Raw genomic sequence first — 26070 nt, forward strand, 5'->3', positions numbered from 1 at the left:
CTTGTTTGAAAGTTGATCAAATACTTATTGATCAGCTCTAGCACTTCTAAGAAAGCCTTTTTCCTATGAAGACTATGATCAGGAATCAGAAATTTTGTTGTCACATGTTAATTGTTCTTAGAATGAACAACGCTGACGTGTTAGAGAAGAGACAGCTAAACATTTATCATTGCTCCTTTCTACCTCCCTTTCCTCCCTTCCCCTTCCTCCCTTCCCCTTCCTCCCTTCCCCTTCCTCCCTCCCCTTCCCTCTCTTCCCCTTCCCTCCCTTCCCCTTCCTCCCTCCCCTTCCCTCTCTTCCCCTTCCCTCCCTTCCCCTTCCTCCCTACCCTTCCCTCCCTTCCCCTTTCCTCCCTCCCCTTCCCTCTCTTCCCCTTTCCTCCCTTCCCCTTCCTCCCTCCCCTTCTCTCCCTTCCCCTTCCCTCCCTTCTCCTTCCTCCCTCCCCTTCCCTCCCTTCCCCTTTCCTCCCTTCCCCTTCCTCCCTACCCTTCCCTCCCTTCCCCTTTCCTCCCTTCCCTTTCCTCCCTCCCCTTCCCTCTCTTCCCCTTCCCTCCCTTCCTCTTCCTCCCTCCCCCTTCCCTCCCTTCCTCTTCCTCCCTTCCCCTTCCTCCCTCCCCTCTCTGTCCTTTCTGGGGGACTAAATTACACCTGGGAGTTTCAGCTTTCTCAACTGTGCCCTGTTAGTAAATTGTGTGGCCAGGAAGGCATGTTGCTTCGTGGTCATTCCATGCAAGGCATGACATAATATAAAATAATAAAAACTTTGAAGTCTGTTCAGACCTTATTTTATTTTTTACATGGCATCTTTCCTCTGAAGTTCTTCTAAGGCAATAAAATAGAGTGGCAGAGCTAGATGGCTGGTAGCAAGCTAGACAGCTCACTATACAACCAAGGATTCAACAGATGTGTGTGGGAATCTGCCTTTTATAGGAGGGGGTTAAAGGTCCGGACACTGACCCAAACGGCCATGGCCGAGGGGCCAGAATCCAGGATTGAGTCCAAGGCCAGGGCTGGCATGAGGAGTTCTTTCCTGGTTCTAAGAACCAGGGCAACAAGCCATGCTCATGTCTGTATAGGGAAGAAAGTTTTCCAAGATGAATGTGCTGTCAGCATAGGCCAGGCATTTTAGGCAGAGGCAGAAGGAGCTTGGTGGTAGAGATGGAGGAAACTAGGAGCAAGCCAAGCAGGGTCCCGTGTGAATACTGGGAGCCCCATGGAGTCTCATCTTTATAGTCTGATGGGTGCCTGGTGAATGGTTTAGAGAACCCAAGGCAGGCTGGAGTTCCCAGGTACCTGTGTCCTGGGGTCCGGGAGGGCTGGGGTTCCATCCTTAGTCTTGTACCTGCCTCCTCCTGAGTCTAGATTTCATTCAGTCACCAGTGGGGATTCAATGACTTGTCTCGAGGATGGGAAGGAATCTCTGATGACAGCACGTGATTACTCAAGGGAGGCAGATGGTCTTGGCTTTTGCCCTGAAGCTACTCTGAAGCCATATTTAGCTTCTACTCAAACATAGGCTTCTCCAACAGGTCAGGGAGTTGTTTTTTATTTTTTTTAATTTAAATTTTATTGGAATAATTGTAGATTCACGTGCAGTTTTAAGAAAGATACAAGAGATCCCATGTGAACTTTATAGTTCTTCCAATGGTAACATCTTAGTATAATATCACAATCAGGATATTGACATTGATTCAATCCACAGGCATTATTCAGATTTTCCTATTTATGTGTACATCTATGTGTGTTGGGGTAGTTCTATACAATTTTATCCAATGTGTAAGTTCCTGTACCCAACACTACAGTCAAGATATGGAACAAGGATGCCTGACCAGGCGGTGGCACAGTGGATAGAGCGTCGGACCGGGACGCGGAGGACCCAGGTTTGAAACCCTATGGTCACTGGGTTGAGCACGGGTTCATCTGGTTTGAGCAAGGCTCACCAGCTTGAGCCCAAGGTCACCGGCTTGAGCAAGGGGTCACTTGGTCTGCTGTAGCCCCCCGGTCAAGGCACATATGAGAAAGCAATCAATGAACAATTAAGGTGCCTCAATGAAGAATTGATACTTCTTATCTCTCTCCCTTCCTGTCTGTCTGTCTGTCCCTATCTGTCCCTCTCTCTGTCTCTGTCACACACACACACACAAAGATATGGCACAAGGAAATCTCATGTTGCTTTTTTTTTATCTCCACACTTACCTCTCTCCCACCACCACCTCCCATTCCTCACCCCTGGCAACCACCATTTCTAAAATGTTATTTCAAAAATATTATAAACAGAATCACACAGTATTAACCTTTGGGGATTGGCTCTTTTCACAGCAGAACTTCTTGGAGATTCATTCAATTTGTTCATTGTTGGGAATGTTTTATTCACTACTTTATCCTTGGCATCTAGAACTCTGCCAGGCGGTTCAAATTCTCAATAAATATTTGTTGAATGAATGGATTCCCTCAAAAATGGATTCAACTCAATAATTTACCAACAAGAAATGGATATTTTACTGTGATCTCCTGGGAAAATGAGGAATGATGTTCACATGGAACCCAATGACAGCACAAAATTCCCACGATGCTTCCTCTCACCTGTCATTCCTGATCTCTCTTCTGTCTCTTCCCCTGTTGATCCCTCAAAACCTCTTCTGTCCTCCCAGAATTTCCATTTCACCCTTGGCTTATAGATCTCACTAAACAAACACCCGAACCCCAACAATGGCAGAATGAAGACCACCCACATGTCCTCAGGCCCTCCTTCAGAGGTCTCAACATCTCCAGCCTTGACAGGGTGCATCAGGAGGAAATGTCAACTGTAGAGGCCTAAGAAAAATGTGATTGAGGTCTGCATGCAGGTGGCAGGAATGGAAAGGAGTTGTTACAAATGTGACAAAAGTGACAGTCACTCCCCTTCTCAGTATTCTACTTTAAATATTTGAGAAGAGGGTGGAATGAAAAAATGCTTCCACACCTCCATTCCACTCAATTCCAATTGCCAAACAGTACCCAGACCTAATCATGTAAAAGGGTGCAGTTCTGAAGAAAAGAAAAATGTCTGTGGTTTGTTTACATTGTTTAAGAAGAGAGGTGAAATACCAGACTGATGAGGAAACTTGGCACACCAAACCAAACCTTTTTTTTTTTTTCAGTTTCAAAAATACCAAAAGTTGGTGCCATGGTATCTGATTTATCTTGGTCCTTATTTCTGTTGTATTTCATACACATGTCAGGGTAATTAGCTCAAAATGCCTCAGGAGCTAAGATGCATGCACCTTTCTTGAAGACACCACAAGATAGTCCATCCTATCCTTGAGCCTTCCTTGTTATGCTTTATGTGGGTGGAATACGTGATCAGGAAGTTCTGCAGGAAAAATTAGTCCAGATCTATTTATTGCTTTGATAAAGCCACAGCATTTCACAAGTGCTCTCAGATGCAAGTGTCAGGTACACAGTAAGCTCTCAAGTGTTTGCTGACACACTACCTTTTTAATTCAAGGGGTTCTCTAAGGTGATTCCAATTTGTGAAAATAAACTGGATCTATATACCTGGACAAATCAACTCACAAACAATCTAAGTGCATTCAATTACATCAGCATTATTAGTTTGTGTTCACTTCCTCCCAACCAAATTTACTGAGCATTGAGCTGATTCCATTAAGATTGTTGGTCCACTTGAGCATAGGGTTGCGGGTTTGAGCACAGGATCATCAACATGACCCTACATTTGCTGGCTTGAGCCCAAAGGTCGCTGGCTTAAAACCTAAGGTGCTGTCTTGCGCAAAGGGTCACTGGCTTGAGCAAGGGGTCATTGACTCAGCTTGAGTCCCCCAGTCAATGCACGTGTGAGAAGCAATCAATGAATAACTAAAGTGACACATCTATGAGTTGATGCTTCTCATCTTTCTCTCTATTTTTCTCTCACTCTCTCAAAAAATAAAAAAGAAATCCATGTTTCTCAGGAAACGGGGAGGAAAAAATGGCTTCATCATTATATGCATAACTTTAGTCCAAATCTCCCTTTCTTCCATTTCCTTTTTCTTCCTTATCTTCCACATCATTCCACTCCATACATATACTTGTTCTTTTTCAGGCATGTATCACTTCATTCATCCGTTCGTTCATTCATTCATTCATCCATTCATTCATTCATTGATAACCAAGACTATGTTGGCATGTAATGGTGAGCAAAACCAGTTTCTCAACTGTTTGCAAATAATAGCATTGAACAGGACAGCACCAAGGAATGAAGCCAACACAATTCAGTGGAATGGGGATAAGAGAATGCTGTGTGGGGAGCCGGGGATGTCTGATACGTGAAGGGTATTAACAGGAAACTGGCTGAAATGGGTAAAGAAAGGGGCAGTTCTTAGACCTGGAATCAGGAAACAACATGGTAAACTTGGAAAACCTGAACTGTGGGGTAAAAGGTGGGCCGAGAAAAGCTAAGTTTCAACCAGACCCCCAATTTACCTATACAGTACCCATGGCATTGGCATTAACTACAGAGAAGTCTCCATGGCGTCTTCAAGGACAGGCAGTCATTTTTGAAATTAATACCTGTTTTGAGATCTATTTCACATACCATAAATTTCAATCATTTTTAAAGTATACAATTCAACGGTTTTAGTATATTCAAAATTGTTTAATTATTCCTACTGATTTTAGAACACTGTCACCACCTTCCAAAAGGAACCTTGTACTCCTTAGCAGTCACCCCTGATTCCACACCCCACTGCCCTAGTTCTAGGCAATCACAAATCTACTTTCTACTTTATATGGATTTGCCTATTCTGGGCATTTTGTGTACACTGAATTATATAATATGCAGTTTTTATGTGACTGGTTTCTTTCACTTAGCATAATGTTTTCAGGTTTCATCTATGTTGTTGCATGAGTTAGTACTTCATTCCTTTTGTGGCCTAATGACATTCCATTGTATGAATAGACCACATTTTGTTTATCCATTCATCAGTTAATAGACATTTGGGTTGTTTCCTCTTTTGGGTTATCATGAATACTACTGCTGAATATTTGTGTGCAAAGTTTTTATGTGAACAAATGTTTTCATTTCTCTTGAGTATATTCCTAGGAGTGAAATTGCTGTGTCATATAACTCGATGTGTAATATTATGAGAAACACCTGACCAGGCGGTGGCGCAGTGGATAAAGCATCGGACTGGGATGCGGAAGACCCAGGTTCGAGACCCTGAGGTCGCAAGCTTGAGCGCGGGCTCATCTGGCTGGAGCAAAAAGCTCACCAGCTTGGACCCAAGGTCGCTGGCTCGAGCAAGGGGTTACTCAGTCTGCCAAAGGCCCGCGGTCAAGGCACATATGAGAAAGCAATCAATGAACAACTAAACTGTTGTAACGAAAAACTGATGATTGATGCTTCTCATCTCTCTCCGTTCCTGTCTGTCTGTCCCTATCTATCCCTCTCTCTGACTCTCTCTCTCTGTCCCTGTAAAAAAATTAATTAATTAATTAATATTATGATAAACTCCCAAACTGTTTTTCAAAGTGGCTGTGCCACTTTACAATTCTACCAGCAATGTATGAGAGTTTCAATACATCCACACCCTCCCTAATTCGTTATTGTCTGCTGATTCTATTTCAGTCATCCTAGGTCCAATGAAATGGTATCTCATTGTGGTTTTGATTTGCATTTCTCTAATAACTAGTACTGTTGAACATCTTCCCATGTATTTATTGGCCTTTGGAGAAATATCTACTCAAATCCTTTGCTATTTTTTTTTCTTATCCAAGTGAGAGGAGGGGAGATAAAGAGACAGACTCCAGCATGCACGCTGACTGGGATCCACCTGGCAACCTCCCTGTCTGGGGCCAATGATCTGCCTATCTGGGGCCATGCTCGCAACCGAGCTATATTTTTAGCACCTGAGGCAGAGCCTCCGGAGAGCTATCCTCAGCGCCCAGGGCCAATGAGCTCAAACCAATCAATCCCTGGCTGCAGGTGGAGAAGAGAGAGAAAAAGAGAGAAGGGGGAGGGGAAAGGATAGAGAAGCAGATGGTCGCCTCTCCTGTGCCCTGACTGGGGATAGAACCTGGGACATCCACACGCCAGGCCAACGTTCTACCACTGAGCCAACTGGCCAGGGTTCCTTTGCTGTTTTAAAACTGGAGTATTTGTCTTTTTATTGTTGAGTTGTAAGAGTTCTTTATATAGTGTAGATTTAAGTCCCTTATAAATATATGATCTGCATTATTTTCACCTATTCTGTGGGTAGTCTTTTCACTTTTTTTTAATGTTTATTTTATTGTTTTTAGAGAGAGAGGATGGGAGAGAGAGAGAGAGAAAGGAACATTGATCTTTTCCCATATGTGCCCTGACTGGAGATCAAACCGGACCGGCAGCCTTTGTGCTTCCGAATGGTGCTCTAACCAACTGAGCCATCTGGCCGGGGCTCTTTTCACTTTCTCAATGGTGTCCTTTGAAGTACAAATGTTTTAAATTTTTGATGAAGTCCAACTTATCTAATTTTTCTTTAATCTTTTCTGCTTTTAGTGTTAAATGTAAGAAACCATGAATCAACCTATAGTTCCAAAGACTTACTCCTATGGTCTATAAATTTCATAGCTTTAAGCACTTAATTTAGGTCTATGGTCCACTTTGAGTTAATTTTTGTAGACAGTATGAGGGCCTACTTCATTCTTTTGCATATGGATATCTAGTTGTTCCAGCATAAAAGCTACCATTTAGGGAGACTATTCCAGGAGGAAGGAGAGCTGGTGGGTATCTTTGGGACAGGTAAAACCCAGTCTGACATTTGGGTGGGGCAAACAAGAGGTCTTACCTCTCTAAATTCCACTGTAATTAATATCTATATCATTTATGCATTCTTCTTTATTTAAGGCCAGGAACCAAGCTTTCTTACTATAATAGTAACAAAAATATGACAATGGCTGACATATATTGACAACTCATACTGTGCCAAAGACTGTGCTTATGCACTTGACATGCTTGTTCTCATGTAACCCTTGTGACAAATCTGAGGTAGGTCCTAGTACCATTCCCATTTTATGGATGAGAAAACTGAGTATCACACAGTTATGTAACTTGTCGAAGATCAGATGGTTCCTAAGACTCCAAAGTCCAACTTCTTTTTGGGGGGAGGGGTTGGTATTTTTAATTTTATATTTAAAAATTTTTTAAAGTTTTAAATTACAGTTGACATATAAATATTATATTAGTTTCAGGTGTACAACATAGTGATTAGACACTTATATAACTTATGAAGTGATCACCTCAATAACTCTATTACTGAGTCCAACTTCTTAACCATTTTTTTTGCCTTAATCTCACGTCTTCATTTGAGGGGCTTGGCACAGGGTCTGGGACAAAGTGGGCGCTTAGTCCAATGGTGGCGTGATGGGTGAGAATGACTCCAGGCTCACTGTCTGGGTCCTGATCCTCTTTGTCCTCAGTGTCATCATTCATAAAATGCAGACAGTACTTTTCTCTCATTCAAGGGGTTGTTGTAAAGCTTAAGTGAAGAGTACCTGATACAGTCGTTGCTCAATCAAATTTAGTTTTTTTATCAACGAGCCTGATGAGTTAAGAGGTTGAATCTTGATTCCGAACTCATACTGATCATATGACCTTTGACAAGTTATTTAACCCCTCTGTGCCTCTGTTTCCTCATCTGTGGGCTGTAGTGAGGATGAAATAAAGTAATGCTCTTAAGACCCTTAGAAGAAGTGCCTGCCACTTCGTCCCACCTCTGAGTTAGCTTAGAGCATGTGGGCAATTCATACTGCAGAGGATGCTACCCTATACCCTTAAATGAAGAAGGGTCCTCCTTTCTTTGCGAAGAGCCTTCCTCCTGTGTGGTGAGAGAGGAACAGAGTAGCTTCCCAGGCACCCAGAGTAGCCTAATCCACCCAGGTGTCCAACAGCATCAGAGATGACATAAGCAGATCCCTGGCACACCCAAAATAGTCATCGCACAACAAACCCAACCTAATCGGACATGACTAGGAGACCCTCAGATGGTTAAAAGAAAAGTTACACAGCCTCATGTAACAGCCATCTCCTAGGACTGATGTGACAGAGGGACAATGTATATCGAGGGCACAGTCCAGTGCCTGACACAGAACAAGTGGTCAAGGAATGACGTCACACGGCAGGGGTTTTTGTCACTTTTGTTCATTACAATATGCTTGTCTGCAATGGTGCTGGATTGGGTTCCTACTGCTGCTAGACAAGTGACCACAGACGTGGTAGTGTAGAACCGCCTAGATTTATTCTGACAGTTCTGGAGGTCAGCAGTGCAAAATGAGTTTTATGGGAATAAAACCAAGTTGCCAGAAGGATAGCTTCCTTCCGGAGGCTCTAGGGAAGCCTGTTGCCTTGACTTTTCCAGAGTCCTCATTCCTCGGCTCGTGGCCCCACATGACAGCACCGTTTCTCCCCCTGCTTCCATGTCAGCCACTCTCTTCCCTTCTGTAGTAAAGCCTCCGTTTCCCTCTTACAAGGACCCTTATGATTGCATGAAAGGCCTGCCGGATAATCCAGGGTAATCTCCCTATTTTAAAATCCTTAACTTTGTGGCCTTGGCTGGGTGTTCAGTGGGTAAATCCTTGTCCCCATGTACCAAGGTCGTGGATTAGATCCCTGGTCAGGGCATGTACAAGAAGCAAGCAACGAGTGAACAACTAAATGGAACAACTAAGTGGAACAATGAGTTGATGTGTTCTCTCTTTCTCTTTCTTTCTTTTCTTCTCCCTCCTTCTCCCTCTTTTACCCCTTCCCTTGCTTCCTCACTTTCTCTCTTTCAAATCAATGGGGGAAGAAACCTTAACTTTATAACATCTGCAAAGTCCCTTTTACATATAGATGATATTCACAATTCCAGGGTTTAGAGCCTGGGTATATTTGGGGGCCATTATTCAGCCTAGCTCAAGCACCTAGCTCTTAATGCACCCAGGAAATATTTGTTGAGTGACTACTTCAATGTTAGCCATTTAGTATTATTGTCATCCTCTTGGCTTGTCCCTTTCAGGAATTACCACATCAACATGTGGGGTGGTCTTCTCATCAAATCTTGCACAAGCCTCACCCAAATCTTACCTTTAGTGCAGATTTCCTGACCCTGTTTTAACATTGCAACTTGCTTCTTCTGTCACACACGCCCCTAATCCCTTTATCCTGATTAACCTCGTTTCTCCCCCTTCCCCACCAACACATTTTGCCTTCTGGCATACATGTAAAATTTATTTATTACATTTAGTGGTATTTGTTCATCTTTGTCACTGGATTATAAACTCAAGGGTTACACGTGGGACAAGGATTCTTCTGTTTTAGTTTCAGATATATCCTAGGGGTTGAGAACAGTGCTTAGCACATAGTCGCTGCTGAATACACACATATTGAATGACTGTATGAACGGCCTCACCAATTTTCCTTTTAGCAGCGAGTCTGGTTCTTTATCTTTCAAGGCCAATCTTGACTTTCATGACAACAAAGGCATTGCCTGGCCCTGGCCGGTTGGCTCAGTGGTAGAGTGTTGGCTTGGCGTGTAGGAGTCCCGGGTTCGATTCCCGGCCAGGGCACACAGGAGAAGCACCCATTTGCTTCTCCACCCCTCCCTCTCTCCTTCCTCTCTGTCTCCCTCTTCCCCTCCTGCAGCCAAGGCTCCATTGGAGCAAAGTTGGCCCAGGCACTGAGGATGGCTCTGTGGCCTCTGCCTCAGGCGCTAGAATGGCTCCGGTTGCAAGCAACGCCCCAGATGGGCAGAGCATCACCCCCTGGTGGGCATGCCGGGTGGATCCCAGTCGGGTGCATGCGGGAGTCTGTCTGACTGCCTCCCTGTTTCCAACTTCAGAAAAATACAAAAAAAAAAAAAAAGAAAGAAAGAAAGAAAAAAAAAAAAAAGGGCACTGCCTATGGTGAAGCCTATCAATTCTAGGTAGCTATGTAGTATCCTGTTCACCAGTCTCAACCCTGTTCCATTAACATGATGGCAATTTTCATCTCTAAAACACAGATGACCTCAATTTTCATCTCCACCAAAACTTTCAAAAGGCTGGGAGGGAAACGGATGGCTTGGCTTTGAATGTTTACTGAAAGGATCAACTTTTCAGAACTCAGTTGATAGCAGATCTGGGAGGGTAAGCTGTCCCTGGCTGAGGTTGCTGGGCTTTGTTGTGTTGGGATGTACTGTTTCTACTACTCTGCCTGGCGGTAATGAGTTTGTGGTTTTTGCTGTTGGTCAGGCTCAGGATGTTCGCTGTAGAAGGGTTTCAAGCACCCGAGGGGACATGGTGGAGAGTCTTTAGGGTCCCCACGGGCTTCCTGAAATTGCATGTGAATTATGTGTGTGTGTATGTTCTTAAGGAGATTTAAGTCCATAATTTGTATCAGTATCTCAACAAGGAAAGCGAAGAACTTCTGCCATGCCCTAGCTGTGTGGACTCTGTTATTTTAATATTCGTGACATTTGGCTGAAATTAACAGGCTTTACACAGCTGAGAAAGGAAAGGCAGTCATTTGAAAGGTATGTCCCCTCTCATCCCTCCCCATAACAAGTCCCCAAGCTATAGTGTATTAAAGATGCTGAACTAGGTGCTGTTTCAAATTGACCAGTCTCAAGTTTTTTGTAAGACTCTGGGGATTTTGACCAGGCGGTGGCGCAGTGGATAGAGCAGGGGTCCCAAAACTACGGCCCGCAGGCCGCATGCAGCCCCCTGAGGCCATTTATCCAGCCCCCACTGCACTTCCGGAAGGGGCACCTCTTTCATTGGTGATCAGTGAGTACTGGAGTACTGTATGTGGCAGCGCCGCAAAGCGAGGCGTTGCTCACATACAGTACTACTTCTGGTGACACAGGAGGCACGCGTCATGGCTCCAGAAGCGCATCATATGACGCACATCCGGTCTGTGGCTGCGGCGTCCCACATTGAAATAATGGTCAGTTTGTTGATTTAAATTTACTTGTTCTTTATTCTAAATATTGTATTTGTTCCCATTTTGTTTTTTTTACTTTAAAATAAGATATGTGCAGTGTGCATAGGGATTTGTTCATAGTTTTTTTTATAGTCCGGCCCTCCAACGGTCTGAGGAACAGTGAACTGGCCCCCTGTGTAAAAAGTTTGGGGACCCCTGGGATAGAGCATCGAACTGGAATGCTGAGGACCCAGGTTCAAGACCCCGAGGTCGCCAGCTTGAGTGCGGGCTCATCTGGTTTGAGTTAATCTCACCAGCTTGGACCCAAGGTCACTGGCTCAAGCAAGGGGTTACTCAGTCTGCTAAAGGCCCGCGGTCAAGGCACATATGAGAAAGCAATCAATGAACAACTAAGGTGTCACAAGGAAAAACTGATGACTGATGCTTCTCATCTCTCCGTTCCTGTCTGTCCCTGTCTATCCCTCTCTCTGACTCTCTCTCTGTCTCTAAAACAACAACAACAAAAGACTCTGGGGATTTCTTGAAGCCTCAATTTTTCTCATAGGTAGAATTGATAGTTCTATTTTCTCTTATTTTTGTGTGAATATGAATGTGCTTCAAGGGCACAAAAGGCTATAGAACTGCAAAGTATTAAGACAAAGAGAATATGTCTTTTTTGCTATGTGGCAACAGATTGGCTTGTTCCCTACTTCACCCATCCATCCATCTGCCCATCCATCCCATGAACTTTTATCTCCTCACAACATGCATAAAAGCTACTGTGTATGCAACAAAAGCTTTATATAAAACACTAATCCTCATAAAATCACAAATAAACTGAGGTTCAGAGAGCTCAGGCCACTTACTTAAAATTGCATAGCTGCAAGAGTGATGGAGCCGAGCCTGACTGAAAACCTAATTCTGTCCGACGCCACAGTCATGCTTATCATCATCGCTCACCAAAACACTCCCAAAGACAGAGCAGGGGGAGCCACCTGGCCTAGGAGGAAGGGGGGAATACAGAACCTGAGAGTTTGTGTTTTACCTTAAAATGCAGGCCCATGTTACAGTGTACTTCCTGCTTGCTTTAATATCAAACAATTCCCAGCAATCTTTAAGTGCAGGGATGCTTTGGCAAGGGGCGCGCCCTGATGTAGCTCTCTGCTCCCATCCCCACCGCCCCTCCCCCCTTTCCGTAGCAGATGTGTTGCTTGTGTTTGAGTCTCATCTTCTGGAGAGCGAGATCTGAGTCTGATTCCTCCTCTCTCCCTCTCAAGGCCTAGCCCGGTACCCAGCAAGAAAAAGTCCACAGGTAATTCATTTAGCAAATACTTATTGAATGCCTGCCGAACCAAATCAGGTGCCAAGCGAGATGGATACGATGTGGCCCCAGTGTGCAAGACATTTACAGCTGGGCCGGAGAGGTCAAGGGTCCAGAATCTGCTTGATTCATTTTAAAGCTTGGGCCTGTAATATGGCAATAGAGAAAATGGTTGGTAATTAGACAACAAAGTTTCATTAAATAGGACAAATTTTGTGAAAAGTGACAACCTGTTCCTCTGGAAAGGTAGCATTGTGTCACTTAAGGAGCACACCTTGAAGTCGCAAAGTGTAAATTATTGATGTTGAAACCACCATTTCCCAAGAATGAAGAGTTGCTCTAGATGCTATCTATTTGCCAGAAGGGTCCAGTCTCTGGTTGCTTGGCCTTTGAGGGTCACATTCAGAACTTCTGCAGTGCAGAAAAGCCCATGTTCCTTGTGCCAAACTTGAGTAGGGTTAGGGTTTATTAGATTCAATTCTATTCATCAAATGTTTACTGAGTTCGCAGTGTAGGTGCTGGCTAGGGATATGTAATGAATGGCTCACAGACTTTGCAGTGAGGCAGGGAGTCAAAATCCTGTCTCCTCCATGAGTCAGCTGATGGACACGGGGCAGTTTCACCTATCTGAGTCTCAGTTTTTAAACCATAGCATGGAGGTCCTGCTCTTATCTTGTAGGTTGCTGTGAAGATTCTTTGGGGTATGGGCTCCCTGTACAAGGAACTGCGCTAAGAACTCCACAAATAGGAACTAGTAGCTATGGAAATTGTAGAAAAATTAAGGATGTGATCTCCCTTTTTTAATTTATAAGTTAAATTTAATGGTGTGACACTGACCAATAAGAGTACATGGGTTTCAGGTGAACATCTTTATAGTATTTGAACTGTTTATTGTGTTGTGTGCCTATTACCTAAAGTCAAATCATTTTGGGTCACCATATATTTATCTCTTTACCACCCCCACCTCTTCACCTGTACCTATGTCCATGAGTCTCAGTTTTATATCCCACCTATGTGTGAAATCATATAGTTCTTAGCTTTTTCTGATTTACTTATTTCACTTAGTATAATGTTCTCAAGGTCTATCCATGTGGTCATAATTGGCAACATATCATCATTTCCTATGGCAGAGTATACATTCCAATTGTATATATGTACCACATCTCTTTTATTCAATCCTCTATTGAGGGACACTTTGGTTGTTTCCATGTCTTGGCTACTGTGAACAATGCTGCTATGAACATGGGGGTGCATGTGCCTTTGCACACCAATGTTTTCAAGTTTTTTGGGTAGACACCCAGTAGAGGGATTGCTGGGTCATATGTTAATTCTATTCTTAATTTTTTTGAGGAACCACCAGACTGTCAGGAAGTGATCTCTAATTTAAAAAAAAGTACCCAACCTAGTGAAAAGATCAATATATTCACAGATAAATGTCATAAGTATGATGGTTATAACTTTTCTTTTTTTGAGAGCGAGAGAGACAGGAAGAGAGATGAGAAGCATCAACTTGTAGTTGCTTCACTTTAGTAGTTTGCTTCTCATATGTGCCTTGACTGGGGGGGGGGGCTCGAGCTGAGCCAGTGACACCTTGTTCAGGCCAGCGACCTTGGGATCATGTTGATGATCCTGTGCTCAAGCCAGAGACCGCATGCTCAAACTGGTGAGCCTATGCTTAAGCTGGTGACCCTGTGCTCAAGCTGCTGAGCCCATGCTCAATCTGGTGACCTCGGGGTTTCAAACCTGGAACCTCAGCATCCCAGGTCGACACTCTATCCACTGCACCACCACTGGTCAGGCTTTTTTGACTATTTTTAAGCAAATAATTACTGAGCCCGTGCTAAACAACTGTACCTGAATAATCTCATTTATCTTGCACAAAGCCACAAATAGTAGGCACACAGTTATTCCTAATGAGGCACCTAAGACTTAGGCAGTTTAACATGCCCAGGGTCAAAGAGCTGGAAAGTGACAAAAATAGGTTCAAACCCAGCAGTCAGGCTCCAGAGGTAGTTTTCAAGGTGCAATCAATGAAATAGAAAGAAACCAGGAGAGGCTTCACAGAGGTGGTGCTGGAGCAGTGAGCAGAATTTCAGGCATCAAAGCCATGGCAGGAGTCCAGGCAGAGGGGAAAATCTAATACAAAGAGCTGGTTGGCTGAACAGCTCATTCTGTTCAGGAATTCAGGTGGGTCTGTGCAGAGGGTGTGGGATGGAGGGGGGGAGTCTAGAAGATAAGGGTGGGGCAGGAAGAGGGGGCCAGATGGTAGGGCACCTCACAAGCCACGAGCAGGGACTTGGACTTCTACCCAGAGGAAATGGGGGATCAATGAAAAATGAGAGACATGCCTGACCAGGCGGTGGCGCAGTGGATGGAGCATCGAACTGGGATGCAGAGGACCCAGGTTCGAGACCCCGAGGCTGCCAGCTTGAGCGTGGGCTCGTCTGGTTTGAGCAAAAAGCTCACCAGGTTGGACCCAAGGTCACTGGCCTGAGCAAGGGGTTACTCAGTCTGCTGAAGGCCCATGGTCAGGGCACATATGAGAAAGCAATCAATGAACTAAGGTGTCACAACGAAAAACTAATGATTGATGCTTCTCATCTCTCTCCGTTTCTGTCTGTCTGTCCTTGTCTATCCCTCTCTCTGTCTCTCTAAAAAACAAAAACAAAAACAAAAAAAAGAAAAATGAGAGACAGGATCATTGGCATGTAGGAAATGTAATCTGTCTGCCTATGTTCAAAGAGGAAATGACTCTGGCCGGTCAGTATATTTGAATAATTAGGCCATATCATATTTTCCAACTTAATTACTACTTTCTACGTATTGTTTATGTGCAAGTCTCACCCTTTCTCTTACTGGCCAACAAGTTCCTTACATGTTGGCTCTAATTGCTTTTGTTCTCCCACAGTGCCTGACATATGATAGGTGTTAAAAAATTCTGTTTAATGAATGGGTGATTAAAAGCACGAATGAATGGATAAATGAATGAGTCTTTGAAAAACTGAATTTTGAGCTGGATTTTTAAAAATACATGAATTTTAGGTAGACCATAGACCTAAATGTGAAAGAAAATCAGAAAAGCTTCTAGAAAAAAGCATAGGAGAGTATCACATGATTGCAAAATTTCCAAACAGAACATGAAAAGCACTCACCATAAAAGAGAAGGTGGATAAGTCAAATTTCATTAAAATTAAGAATGTCTGTTCATGGTCCTGGCTGGTCAGCTCAGTCAGTTAGGCAGGGCATCATCCTCAAACACCAAGGTTGTAGGTTTGATCCCCAGTCAGGGCACGTGTAGGAACTGACCAATGAATGTACAACTAAGTGGAGCAACAAATGAATGCTTTTCTCTCTCTTTCTCTCTCTGCCCCCCTTCCTCTCTCGTCTTTCTAACACAAACAAACCAAAAACCCCCCACAGAATGTCAGTTCATCAAAGACACCATTTAGAGAGTAAAAAGGCAAGCCACAGATTAGGAGAAGAAATTTGTGTTTCCATATATATAATAAAGAACTAGTACTAAAAATCATTTTAAAATCTGGTTTTTAAAAATGATGCAAAACTTGAATAAGCACTTAAAAAAAAAGTTATCCAAGTGGTCAAAAGCATATAAAAAGGTGTTCAACATCATATTCATTAGGGAAATTCAAATGAGAACATCAAGATAAACACCCACCAGAATGGGTAATTAAAAGACTGACACCACCAATTACTTAAGGATGTGGAGCAACTGGAACTCTCATGTGTGACTGGTGGGAGTATAATTTGGTACAACCACTTTGGAAAACTGTTTGCAGTATCTGCTAAAGCTGAACACATGCTCGCCCTATGACCCAGCAACTGAACTCAGGCAGGTCCACAAGAGAGAAAAGTGCATACACCCACCGGAAGACTTGTTTAAGGATGTTCTTAACAGCTCTATTATAATAGCCCCAAACTGGAAATAGTCAAAATATCCACCAATAGAAAAATGGGTAAACTGTGGCAGATCTGCACAATGGTCTGGTCACAGTAATAAAAAACCAAGTATTACTACAAGCAATGAAATGGAAGAATTTCAAAGGCATATTGAGTGGGGAAAAGTTCAATGTTCAAGAACAGGAAAAAGGAATCAATAGCAATAGAAGTCAGAACAGTGGTTTTCTTTGAGAGGTATTGACTGGAGATGGGCCTGAGGGAACCTTCTGGATTACAGGAAATGTTCTTTATCTTGATCTGTGAATCACCTGGGGATTTCACAGGCGTATTCATACGGAACAAGTTATTGAGCTGCATACTTTACAGTGTGCCATATCTCAATAAAGACGGTTTCTTTTTTAAGATAAAAATATATTCAAGTGATAATTTGTTTCAAAACGTGCTGGCTAGAGACGTCTAACATATTTCAGGAAATATCAGATGAATTTAAATGTTAAAAAGCAAAATTAAAGGCTGGAGAATGAAAGAAAAGGAGTCAACTGGGATGTTTAAAGAGCTGGAGTAGGAAATTTAAATGTCAGTTGGAATTAGAAAATAAATTGAGTTCACCTAAAGCCCAGCATTAATATCAGGAAGAAACAAGAAGTGAGGTTGTCAATCAGACCTAGAGACTGTAGCCGGTGGAGCACTGATTGTAGAGGTGAGGAAACTAGATTTTTGACTTGAAAGTCAACTGGAAGCTAATAATTCCTGAACTGGACAAGGATGCCATTAAAGAAGCAGAATGGTGACTGTGGTGATGACAGGGATAATAAACACTGCAGCACCTAGTATTTATTGAGCACTGACTATGTGCCAGGCCCTGTTGTCAGTGCCTCACTAGGACCCTCTCATTTAATCCTCACAATCACTCTCTAAGTTAGTGTATATGATTATCCCAGGTTTACACAGGGAGAAGCTGAAGAAGTGGAGTAACTTAACCAGAGTCTCCCAAGGAGAGGAGAAAGAGATGGGGGGGGGGCAGTGAGGAAATCCAATGAATTAAAGAAATTCAAATGACTTCACAGACATTTAAACAGGTCTAAGTATATCGGCCAGAATTCTAGGGGAGGACATAAAATTCAGTATTTTTTTTACATGCTTTTGGGTATATAAACAAAGTACAATACTTAACCCAAATTTATAGTGTACAAGTGCAAAGTGGTGTGCCTTGAAGAAGGAAAATGGTTTCTTGCACTGGATTTAGTTAGAAAGAAATCACTGGGGCAACCTATGCCCAGAGCTGTCATACTGTAATCTTCTAAGGTTTGGAAGTTTCATTTCAAGTCCTTTGAATCTCTCTTGATAATTCATCTACCTCCAAGTTGGCAATGTCAGGTTAGACACGAGATGAAAAGGTCCAGTAAGAGTTTTTCTTCCTTCCATTCCTTTCCCTTCTTCCCTCGCCTTCCCTCCCTTCTTCCCTTTCCCCCTTCCCTTCCCCTCTTCCCTTTCCTTCTCCCTTGCCTTCTCTTTCCTTCCTTTTCCTCCTTCCCTTTCTTTCTCTTCTTCCCTTGCTTCCTTCCTTCCTTTCTTCCCTTCCCTTCTGTCCAGTAAATACATCTTTATTGAGCACATACTATATCCCATGCATTGTTTTAAAGGTTTGGGATACACTGATAAATAAAATAGAAAGTTCCTGGCAGATCTCATGAAACCTATATTATAATTGAAGGAGACATACAATACACAAATAAACATGTATAATTTTAGGTAGTGATTAACTGCAGTGAAGAAAAATGAAACAGATTCAAGGGGGGCATTATACAGGGGCATTTCTGAGGTGTTGACATTTGAGCTCTGATCTAAGTAGAAGGAAAGAGCAAGCTATGAGAATGAGGAAACTTTCAGGCTGAGAAACCAGCCAATGCAAAGGTCCTGGGGTAGGCATGTGTAAGGCCTATTCAAGGAAGAGCAAAAAAGCCAGTTTGGTTAGGGCACGCTTTGAGGGGGAAGCGTGTGCTGGGAAATGAGGTCACAGAGAAAGTATAAGGCCAGATCACATAGGACTTTGTGAGGCATAGTAAGGACTTGGGACTTTTTTTCCCCTAAGTTTAATGGGAAGCCATTGCAGTTTTGCACTAGGAAGCGACTGGATCTGATTAACTTATGGGAAGAGAGAACCCATAAAGAGGCAAGAGGAGAAGCTGAGAGAGCAGCTAGGAGGCTATTACAGGAGTCCAGGTGGAGTTCATTAGCATCTGGAACAGGGTGGTACCGGTGGAGGTTGTCAGACAAGGCTGGATTCAGGAGACAGTCTGTAGGAAGAACGGCCGGGTTTACTGGTGAATTGGATGAAAGGCATGAGATAGAGGTCAAGAATGTCCCTAAATTGCTGTCTTTTAGTGCTGCCATTTATTTGGGCAATGATTATATTTAAGGGGTAAAATCAGAAATTCATCTGAGACATCTTAAGTTGCAGGTGTTCATTAGATATTCAACTGAAGATGCCCAGCAGGCTGTTAGCTATACCAGCTTGGAGTTCAGTGGGGACTTACGGAAACATATCTTAAGTAATCCCCTATAGACATAAAAAATCTCAGTTTTCCTACCCATTAACATTTATTCATTTGGCAAATATTTATTGAGCATCTACTGTGTGTCAGGCACTGTGCTGGATGTTAGGGAGTACAGCATGGATTTAGACAAAGTCACTACCTTCATTACAACTTAGTTTACTGGTTTCTGAGACATTTCTATGAATATTGTATAAATATATAGAAGCAACTCTCAAGAGTTATAAATACTGAGATGGTGTTTGACTCAGCAATTTGTAAGAGCTTAGATTTTCGGAAAGAAAGGAGCTATATATAGACTTGGATAAATGACAGATTTATCCAATAAAATATTTGAAGACCGCCTTAAAATGAATCAGAAGAGACTGTCTCAACCAAATTAATGTTTATAAAGAGTCAACTTGGTGTAATGGAAAAGCTTACAGCTGGGGTCCCCAAACTACTGCCCAGGCCCGTATGCGGCCCCCTGAGGCCATTTATCCGGCCCCGCTGCACTTCCAGAAGGGGCATCTCTTTCATTGGTGGTCAGTGAGAGGAGCATAGTTTCCATTGAAATACTGGTCAGTTTGTTGATTTAAATTTACTTGTTCTTTATTTTAAATATTGTATTTGTTCTCGTTTTGTTTTTTTACTTTAAAATAATATATGTGCAATGTGCATAGGGATTTGTTCATAGTTTTTTTTTTTAGTCCGGCCCTCCAACGGTCTGAGGGACAGTGAACTGGCCCCTGTGTAAAAAGTTTGGGGACCCCTGGCTTACAGGAAGGCAAAAAGCTCTGGGCCTGCCCATTCTGCCTGACAAGGTCACATGTATGCCCTTGATTGAGCTGTTTGCTCATCTTCATTTTTTCTCTTCAATAAAATAAATCCATTGGATTTGACGACTTCTAGTGAGCTTTCAAATGATTCATTTTTTTCTTTGTATTAGTTCTTTTGCTGGATTCCCATTCCTCTTTTGAACATTTTTGTTATTTTTAGAGAGAATAAAAAGGAGGAAGAAGTGGGAAGCATCAACTCATAGTAGTTGCTTTCTGTATGTGCCTTGACTGAGCAAACTCAGGGTTTCGAACCAGTGACCTCAGCGTTCTAGGTCGACGCTTTACCTACTGCGCCACTACAGGTCAGGCCCTCTTTCTAACAGTTATTAAAAAATAAAGTCCCAAGCCCCAAAGTGATTCTTCTCTTCTTTGAAGGATCATTTTCAAAGCAAACTAAAGCTGGGTTTTTGTTTTCTTCTTTTTGCAAGTGTAAATTGTTGTTTTATTTTTCTGATTGTATATAATGACACGTTTAGAAAGGCAGAGTAAAAAATATTTCTACAACAATACCATTGAAGTTAACTATGCTTTCACCATTGTATCTGCAATATATACTATATAGCAGATACTTGATATCTTGTGAACATCCTTTTTAGTCTTCAGACCAAGAACAAATAAAACACAAAACAAGTCCTCTTTCTGGGGGTTGTTTAGCCTCTAAACCAGAAGGGGACAGTTATAGTCAACAGAGACTGAAACTGATGGGATGATACTGGATCTCTTAGATTATACATTTCACAACAGCTGGTCTTACATCTATGGAATGCAGAGAGACAATAACACCAAATATACCATTCTGATGGCCATAAACAATCAAAGCCAGCTCAGTTTGAGCAATATCAAGAAAGGCTGCAAAACAGTCCATTGCCCAACCAGGAGTGGCTCCACAGCAGATGGGAGGGTAAGCTCTACCCACCTCCATATCCTTCTTCGCGCACTCGGGCCCTCTTCCTTCCCTACTACACCAGGATGAGGTCTGTTGGGGCAGCTGAGTTCAACTCAACAATTTCTACTGAGAGCCTAGCACCCTGTTGATTGTTAACTCCCTTCTCAGTAAACCAAGTCGGGTTTCCGATTACCTCTGGAAATGAATTAAAGCCAGATTCAGCCTGCAGACATATGCTACATCTTTATTTCCCAAATGGAGTTGGTGGCTAATGTTGAAAAGCTGGGACATATGACATGTGAATCTGAGATTTCAGATCTCTTGAAAAATCACTGGATTTATCACCACTGGGCCCTTATCCGTTGGTACAATCAGCTAGCTGGGGAGCATCCACCCACTTGAGACAGGTGTGTGTCCTTCAGCTCCCTGTAATCCCGCCTCCCCTGCTCAATTACTCAACTGCAAACTCTAAGTAATTACATAAAAGCATTAGGGGGCACCTACTAAGCACCCTGCAGGAACTCACGAACCTACTTATAAACCAGTTAATTACAGTCCATTGAAGTCAATACAGCACAGAAAGCATGACCATGGCATCGCATGGGGATTCTGCCCTGAGAAGCTGGTTGGAGGTTCCCTGAAAGTCATTTTGAGCTGGGCTTTGAAGGATGAATATGAATTATTCAGGCAGGCGGGTTGGTTGGGAATACACTGCAAACAGTGAGGATGGTACTAAAAGCCTCTACAACAGGGGTCCCCAAACTTTCTACACAGGGGGTCAGTTCACTGTCCCTCAGACCATTGCAGGGCCAGACTATTAAAAAAAAACTATGAACAAATCCCTATGCACACTGCACATACCTTATTTTAAAGTAAAAAAAAAAACAAAACGGGAACAAATACAGTATTTAAAATAAAGAACAAGTAAATTTAAATCAACAAACTGACCAGTATTTCAGTGGGAACTATGGGCCTGCTTTTGGCTAATGAGACGGTCAATGTGCTCCTCTCACTGACCACCAGTGAAAGAGGTGCCCCTTCCGGAAGTGCGGCGGGGGCTGCATGTGGCCCGCAGGCCGTAGTTTGGGGACCCCTGCTCTACAAGTTCTGCTGATTAGCAGCCCAAGGCATAGGTGACCCTCTCAAACCAGCAATTACCTTTCTCCCAAGTGATGCTGGTCTGTCTACAACCCTCTGCCCAGCTCCTCCCATTCCTTCCTTCTGTCAAAACACCAGAGAAGGTTCACCCCTACCAGGAAGAGCCTGCCTGACTAATCCCCACTCACCTCCAATTATTTCAACTAAGGCGACACTCCCATTCTAGGATAACTGGTTACCTAAGGGTGATTCTGTTATTTGAGCTCTTTGTTTTGTTTTGGAACCTCTGACATTTGAAGAGTAGACTAGCATTCCAAGCAATGAATCAATAAGTATATATCAAATATCTACATGGTGTAGAGGACTTTGTCATATGTATCATTTTTGACCCCAACAACCCAGCTGAGAAAGAAGACAAACTAAACACAGAGACTGCAATTCAGAAACTATTTATTACATGCCTGGTATTTACAAATTTTTAAAATCTTTCCATCCAACATTCACTGGGCACTACCAAGCACTGTGCTTGGCACTGGGAAAATATACAAGCTCACAGATGACATGAATAAAACTCATTACAGTAAGTTTCTTGTCAGAGCAATGTTCAAAGTGAGCAATGTTAAAATACAGCAACAACTTGGAGAAAGGACTGTCAGCTGCTCCCTGGGATACTGAGCAGGTATCCTGGAGAAGAAAAGCTTGATCTGCTATCTTGTTCATCTTACTTCTTATGACATTTTACAACATACACACAAAAAAATAAGAGACTAGTACAATAAATCTCCATGTACCTATCAGCTGGCTTTAGCAATTAGTCACTCACAGCCCTCCCCTTTTTTTTTTTACAGAGACAGAGTCAGAGACAGGGACAGACAGACAGGAACGGAGAGATGAGAAGCATCAATTATTAGTTTTTCGTTGCGCGTTGCGACACCTTAGTTGTTCATTGATTGCTTTCTCATATGTGCCTTGACCGCGGGCCTTTAGCAGACCGAGTAACCCCATTGCTCGAGCCAGTGACCTTGGTTGGGTCCAAGCTGGTGAGCTTTTGCTCAAACCAGATGAGCCCGCGCTCAAGCTGGTGACTTCGGGGTCTTGAACCTGGGTCCTTGGCATCCCAGTCTGACGCTCTATCCACTGCGCCACCGCCTGGTCAGGCCTCACAGCCACTTTGATTCACTTATACCCCTACCTGCTTCCCTCCATCCCTTCCTTCTGTTTTGAAGCAATCCTAAACATTATCATTCCACTCATAAATATTGAGGTGTGTTTAAAGAAGGGACTGAAAATGTCTGGACCTTCTACTAGTAACACTTTCCCTCCCATCTGTTCTTCTGCCAGTGACTCTACAGGAGTTATATACTCTTGATTCTGGCCAGTGACTTCAAAGCCTTGGCTGGTTCAGGGTAAAGACCCAAGACTTTATTGGAGCCTCTGACTCAGGGGTCAGGAACCTATGGCTCGTGAGCCAGATGCGGCTCTTTTGATAGGTGCATCTGGCTCGCAGACAAATCTTTAATAAAAAAATGTTTAAAAAAATGTTAAATATATAAAACATTTTCAGGTATTACAATCCATTCATTTCCTACCACTCATGTTCATGGTTGCGGGTGGTTGGAGTCAATCACAGCTGTCCTCCGGGACAACACCAAATTTTTATTGGATAATGCTTAACGTACACAAGTCGTTGTATGGCTCTCACGGAATTACATTTTAAAACATGTGGCGTTCATGGCTCTCTCGGCCAAAAAGGTTCCCGACCCCTGCTCTGACTGAAGGAAAAGACTGACCCAATCCAGTGACACCACATCCTGCCTTATCTGGAATTCTGATCACATTCTTCTGGTCCTTAGTTCTCATAAAATTGCTATTTCTTTAGAAGTTTACGGAACACCTGTTCAAACAAAATGGTAGCTACACTCCACATTCCTATCTGCCCTTAGCAACCTCTGGGGAAACCTCAGACAGTACAGGGCTTGCTCTGAAGGCCAAGCTGACCCAGAGTTGCTTCCTGTCACAACTGAAATTCTGGCCGCTCTAGCTTCTACCCCTTGGGCGTTTTCTATCTGTCTCTGAAAGGTCCCAACATCCATGCAGTTATTCCACCCAGATTATCCTGGACTCCTCTTCCCTAACAAGTCTGTTTATTCTTTTAAAGCCATCCATTATTGTCCACCTCCTTCATCACCCTTTGAAGCATCATTCTGCCCTGAACAGCCCCCCACCCCACCCCAATTCTCCACGCAGTGGCTGAGTGATATTTATTTGTTAGATCTGGACAGCAAGGAAACAAACATTCTGCCACACAATTAAGTAGCCAAATTAAGGAGTCTTTTATTTTAAAGCCAGCGACCGCAAGGGACTATAGTTACCAAATCATGCGACCCCAAACGAAGTCAGGGGTTTGCTTTTTAAAGGCAAAAAGAAGAAAGGAGAGGGGGCGAGCAACTAACCAAAGCAGTTTTACAGAAGCGAAACAGGCTTTTGTTATCATTGAGGCAATCTAGGGAAAGAGTGCTCCGCCAAGCGTTTTACAAAAAGCAAGAGAATGTGCTCGGTTACCTTGGCCTTTTACAGAGGTTGTTAAGGCAGCGTCCTGAGGGCTTTTCCAGGATCTAGACATCAGGGTACATTTACAGCCTTTACAGAACTAACATGATGGCTTTACACAACTCTTTTCATTTACTCACCTGCAAATCTTGCAAAACTTGTTCTATGGTCAGGGTATGGTGTTTCTACATTTCAATTAAACAAACACACACACACACACACACACACACACACACACACCTGCTCAAAGCCCTTTAATGGTTCCTAACACAGAAACCAAGACCAACCTCCTTACCATAACCAAGGAGGCCCTGCAGAATTTAAGACCTGCCGCTTCCCTCTGGCTTCATCTGCTACATCTCCTCCCTAGGCCGCAAAAACGCCTTTTCAGGGCCTGTTTTCTCGCATCTTACCTGGGAAACGGTTTTTCGGTCATATGTAATGAAAGCTACACCTACTGAGTCCTTGCTTACATACGTTATCTCACGAGTCCACAACACTAAGAAGTCATCATCTTCATTTCGCAGATGGAGAAATTGAAGATGGCAATGTGCCCACGGTTACACAGCTGGAGGGTGGAAAAGCCTCCGGGGCTCCAGAGGCCACCCGCTTAAACTCATAGCCCCAGCTCGGCCGCACACCCCTACAGCGCCGCAGCCATCACTTAGCGGTGGATAACCCCTGGCTGCGCGGGGGCGGAACCGGAGAGTCCGACAGAGCAAGGAGGCTTCTGATTAGTCGTCTCCGGCGACGGCGGGCGAGAGAGGGAGGGAGCGAGGGCGTGAGGGGCGTCGCGGAGAAATGACGTACTGCAGCGGCTCCTTAAAGGTACCGGTCCCTCGCGCCACGGATGGCGCAGGCGCGTTCTGGGGGCTCCGGATTGTTCACGGATCGCTGAGAGCCTGGCCGAGCGGGCGCGCGCAGGCTGTGCAGACGGGGCGCGCGCCGTACGCGGACGGCTCCAGTGGTCCAGCGAGGAGGGTCGGGAGCGGCACAGGCCGGTTCACTAGCGGGCGCCGCGATGGCGGAGGGTAGCGCCGTGTCGGATCCTCAACACGCCGCGCGCCTGCTGCGAGCGCTCAGCTCTTTCCGCGAGGAGTCCCGCTTCTGCGACGCGCACCTGGTCCTCGACGGGGAGGAGATCCCGGTGCAGAAGAACATCCTAGCGGCGGCCAGCCCGTACATCAGGTGAGGAGGGGGCCGGGCGGGGCTGCGCTGCCCGGAGCGGAGCCCGAGCCCGAGCCCGGGGGCGGGGCGGGCCGGGCGTGGCGCCAGAGTCCGTGTCCCCACCCCCCCAGCCGCCGGGGTCCCTCTCGGCAGACACCCCTGCTGGGCCCCCTGGACAGCTCCTGTGGCTTCTCTCATCCTCGGGCCGCGCCCCCACGGGACCCTGGCCCCGCTGTAGTTGATCACGGACTCAAGCCGCCGTCCCCCGGCTCTGTACTCCGATTCCCACAGCCCGGCGCTCTCCCGGGCCTCCAATCCGTGGAGGCCCCTCGACGCCGTCCGGGGCCGGCCCGGGACCCGCACCCGCGAGCAGGGCGGGGCGCACGCGAGAAGAGCCGCCCCCTCGGCCGGGCCCAGCCCGTGGATCCCGGCTGAAGTTTGCCAGCGGTTCGCCTTCAAATCGTCTAGTCGGCGGGGCCCGCGGCCGGTAGCGCCCCTCCCGCGGAGACGCCAAACAAACAACCACCCCACCGGGTTTGGGAGAGGGAAAACCCTACTGTGTTGTGTCTTCTCCTTGGGATAGGTGATCTGACTGACCCTCAAGGCCGAAGTTCTTGTCCAATGTGTCTTTTTCACTCCCTTGTGGGAACTCTGTTTAAAAGAAAGGATGTGCATAATAGACACGTTCAAGTAAAATACCGAATTTTAAAAGACTTACCGTAATTCTCAGGGCGCAGTTACAACTCGAGGACGAGGAGATTTTAACGCCTCACAGAGCGTTTTAAAACGTCATTGAAACAAAGCTTAACCTGATTTGCCATTCTCAACTAAGCTGGTTAAAGGTTGGTGAGATAGTGCTTAAG

The 26070-nt window shown here is 44.3% G+C and overlaps 1 protein-coding gene across 1 annotated transcript in view; it reads left to right on the forward strand.

Moving 5' to 3' along the window:
- The first annotated feature begins 21955 nt into the window (after positions 1 to 21955).
- Positions 21956 to 26070, forward strand: part of GAN (gigaxonin) — a 78249-nt gene continuing 74134 nt past the window's right edge. The window contains exon 1 of the mRNA XM_066243841.1: positions 21956 to 25228. Coding sequence (XP_066099938.1) covers positions 25062 to 25228 — 167 coding nt within the window. The 5' untranslated portion in view covers positions 21956 to 25061. The remainder of the gene's footprint in view (positions 25229 to 26070) is intronic.

Source organism: Saccopteryx bilineata, chromosome 9 (genome assembly GCF_036850765.1).
Source record: "Saccopteryx bilineata isolate mSacBil1 chromosome 9, mSacBil1_pri_phased_curated, whole genome shotgun sequence".
Classification (NCBI taxonomy): Eukaryota; Metazoa; Chordata; class Mammalia; order Chiroptera; family Emballonuridae; genus Saccopteryx; species Saccopteryx bilineata.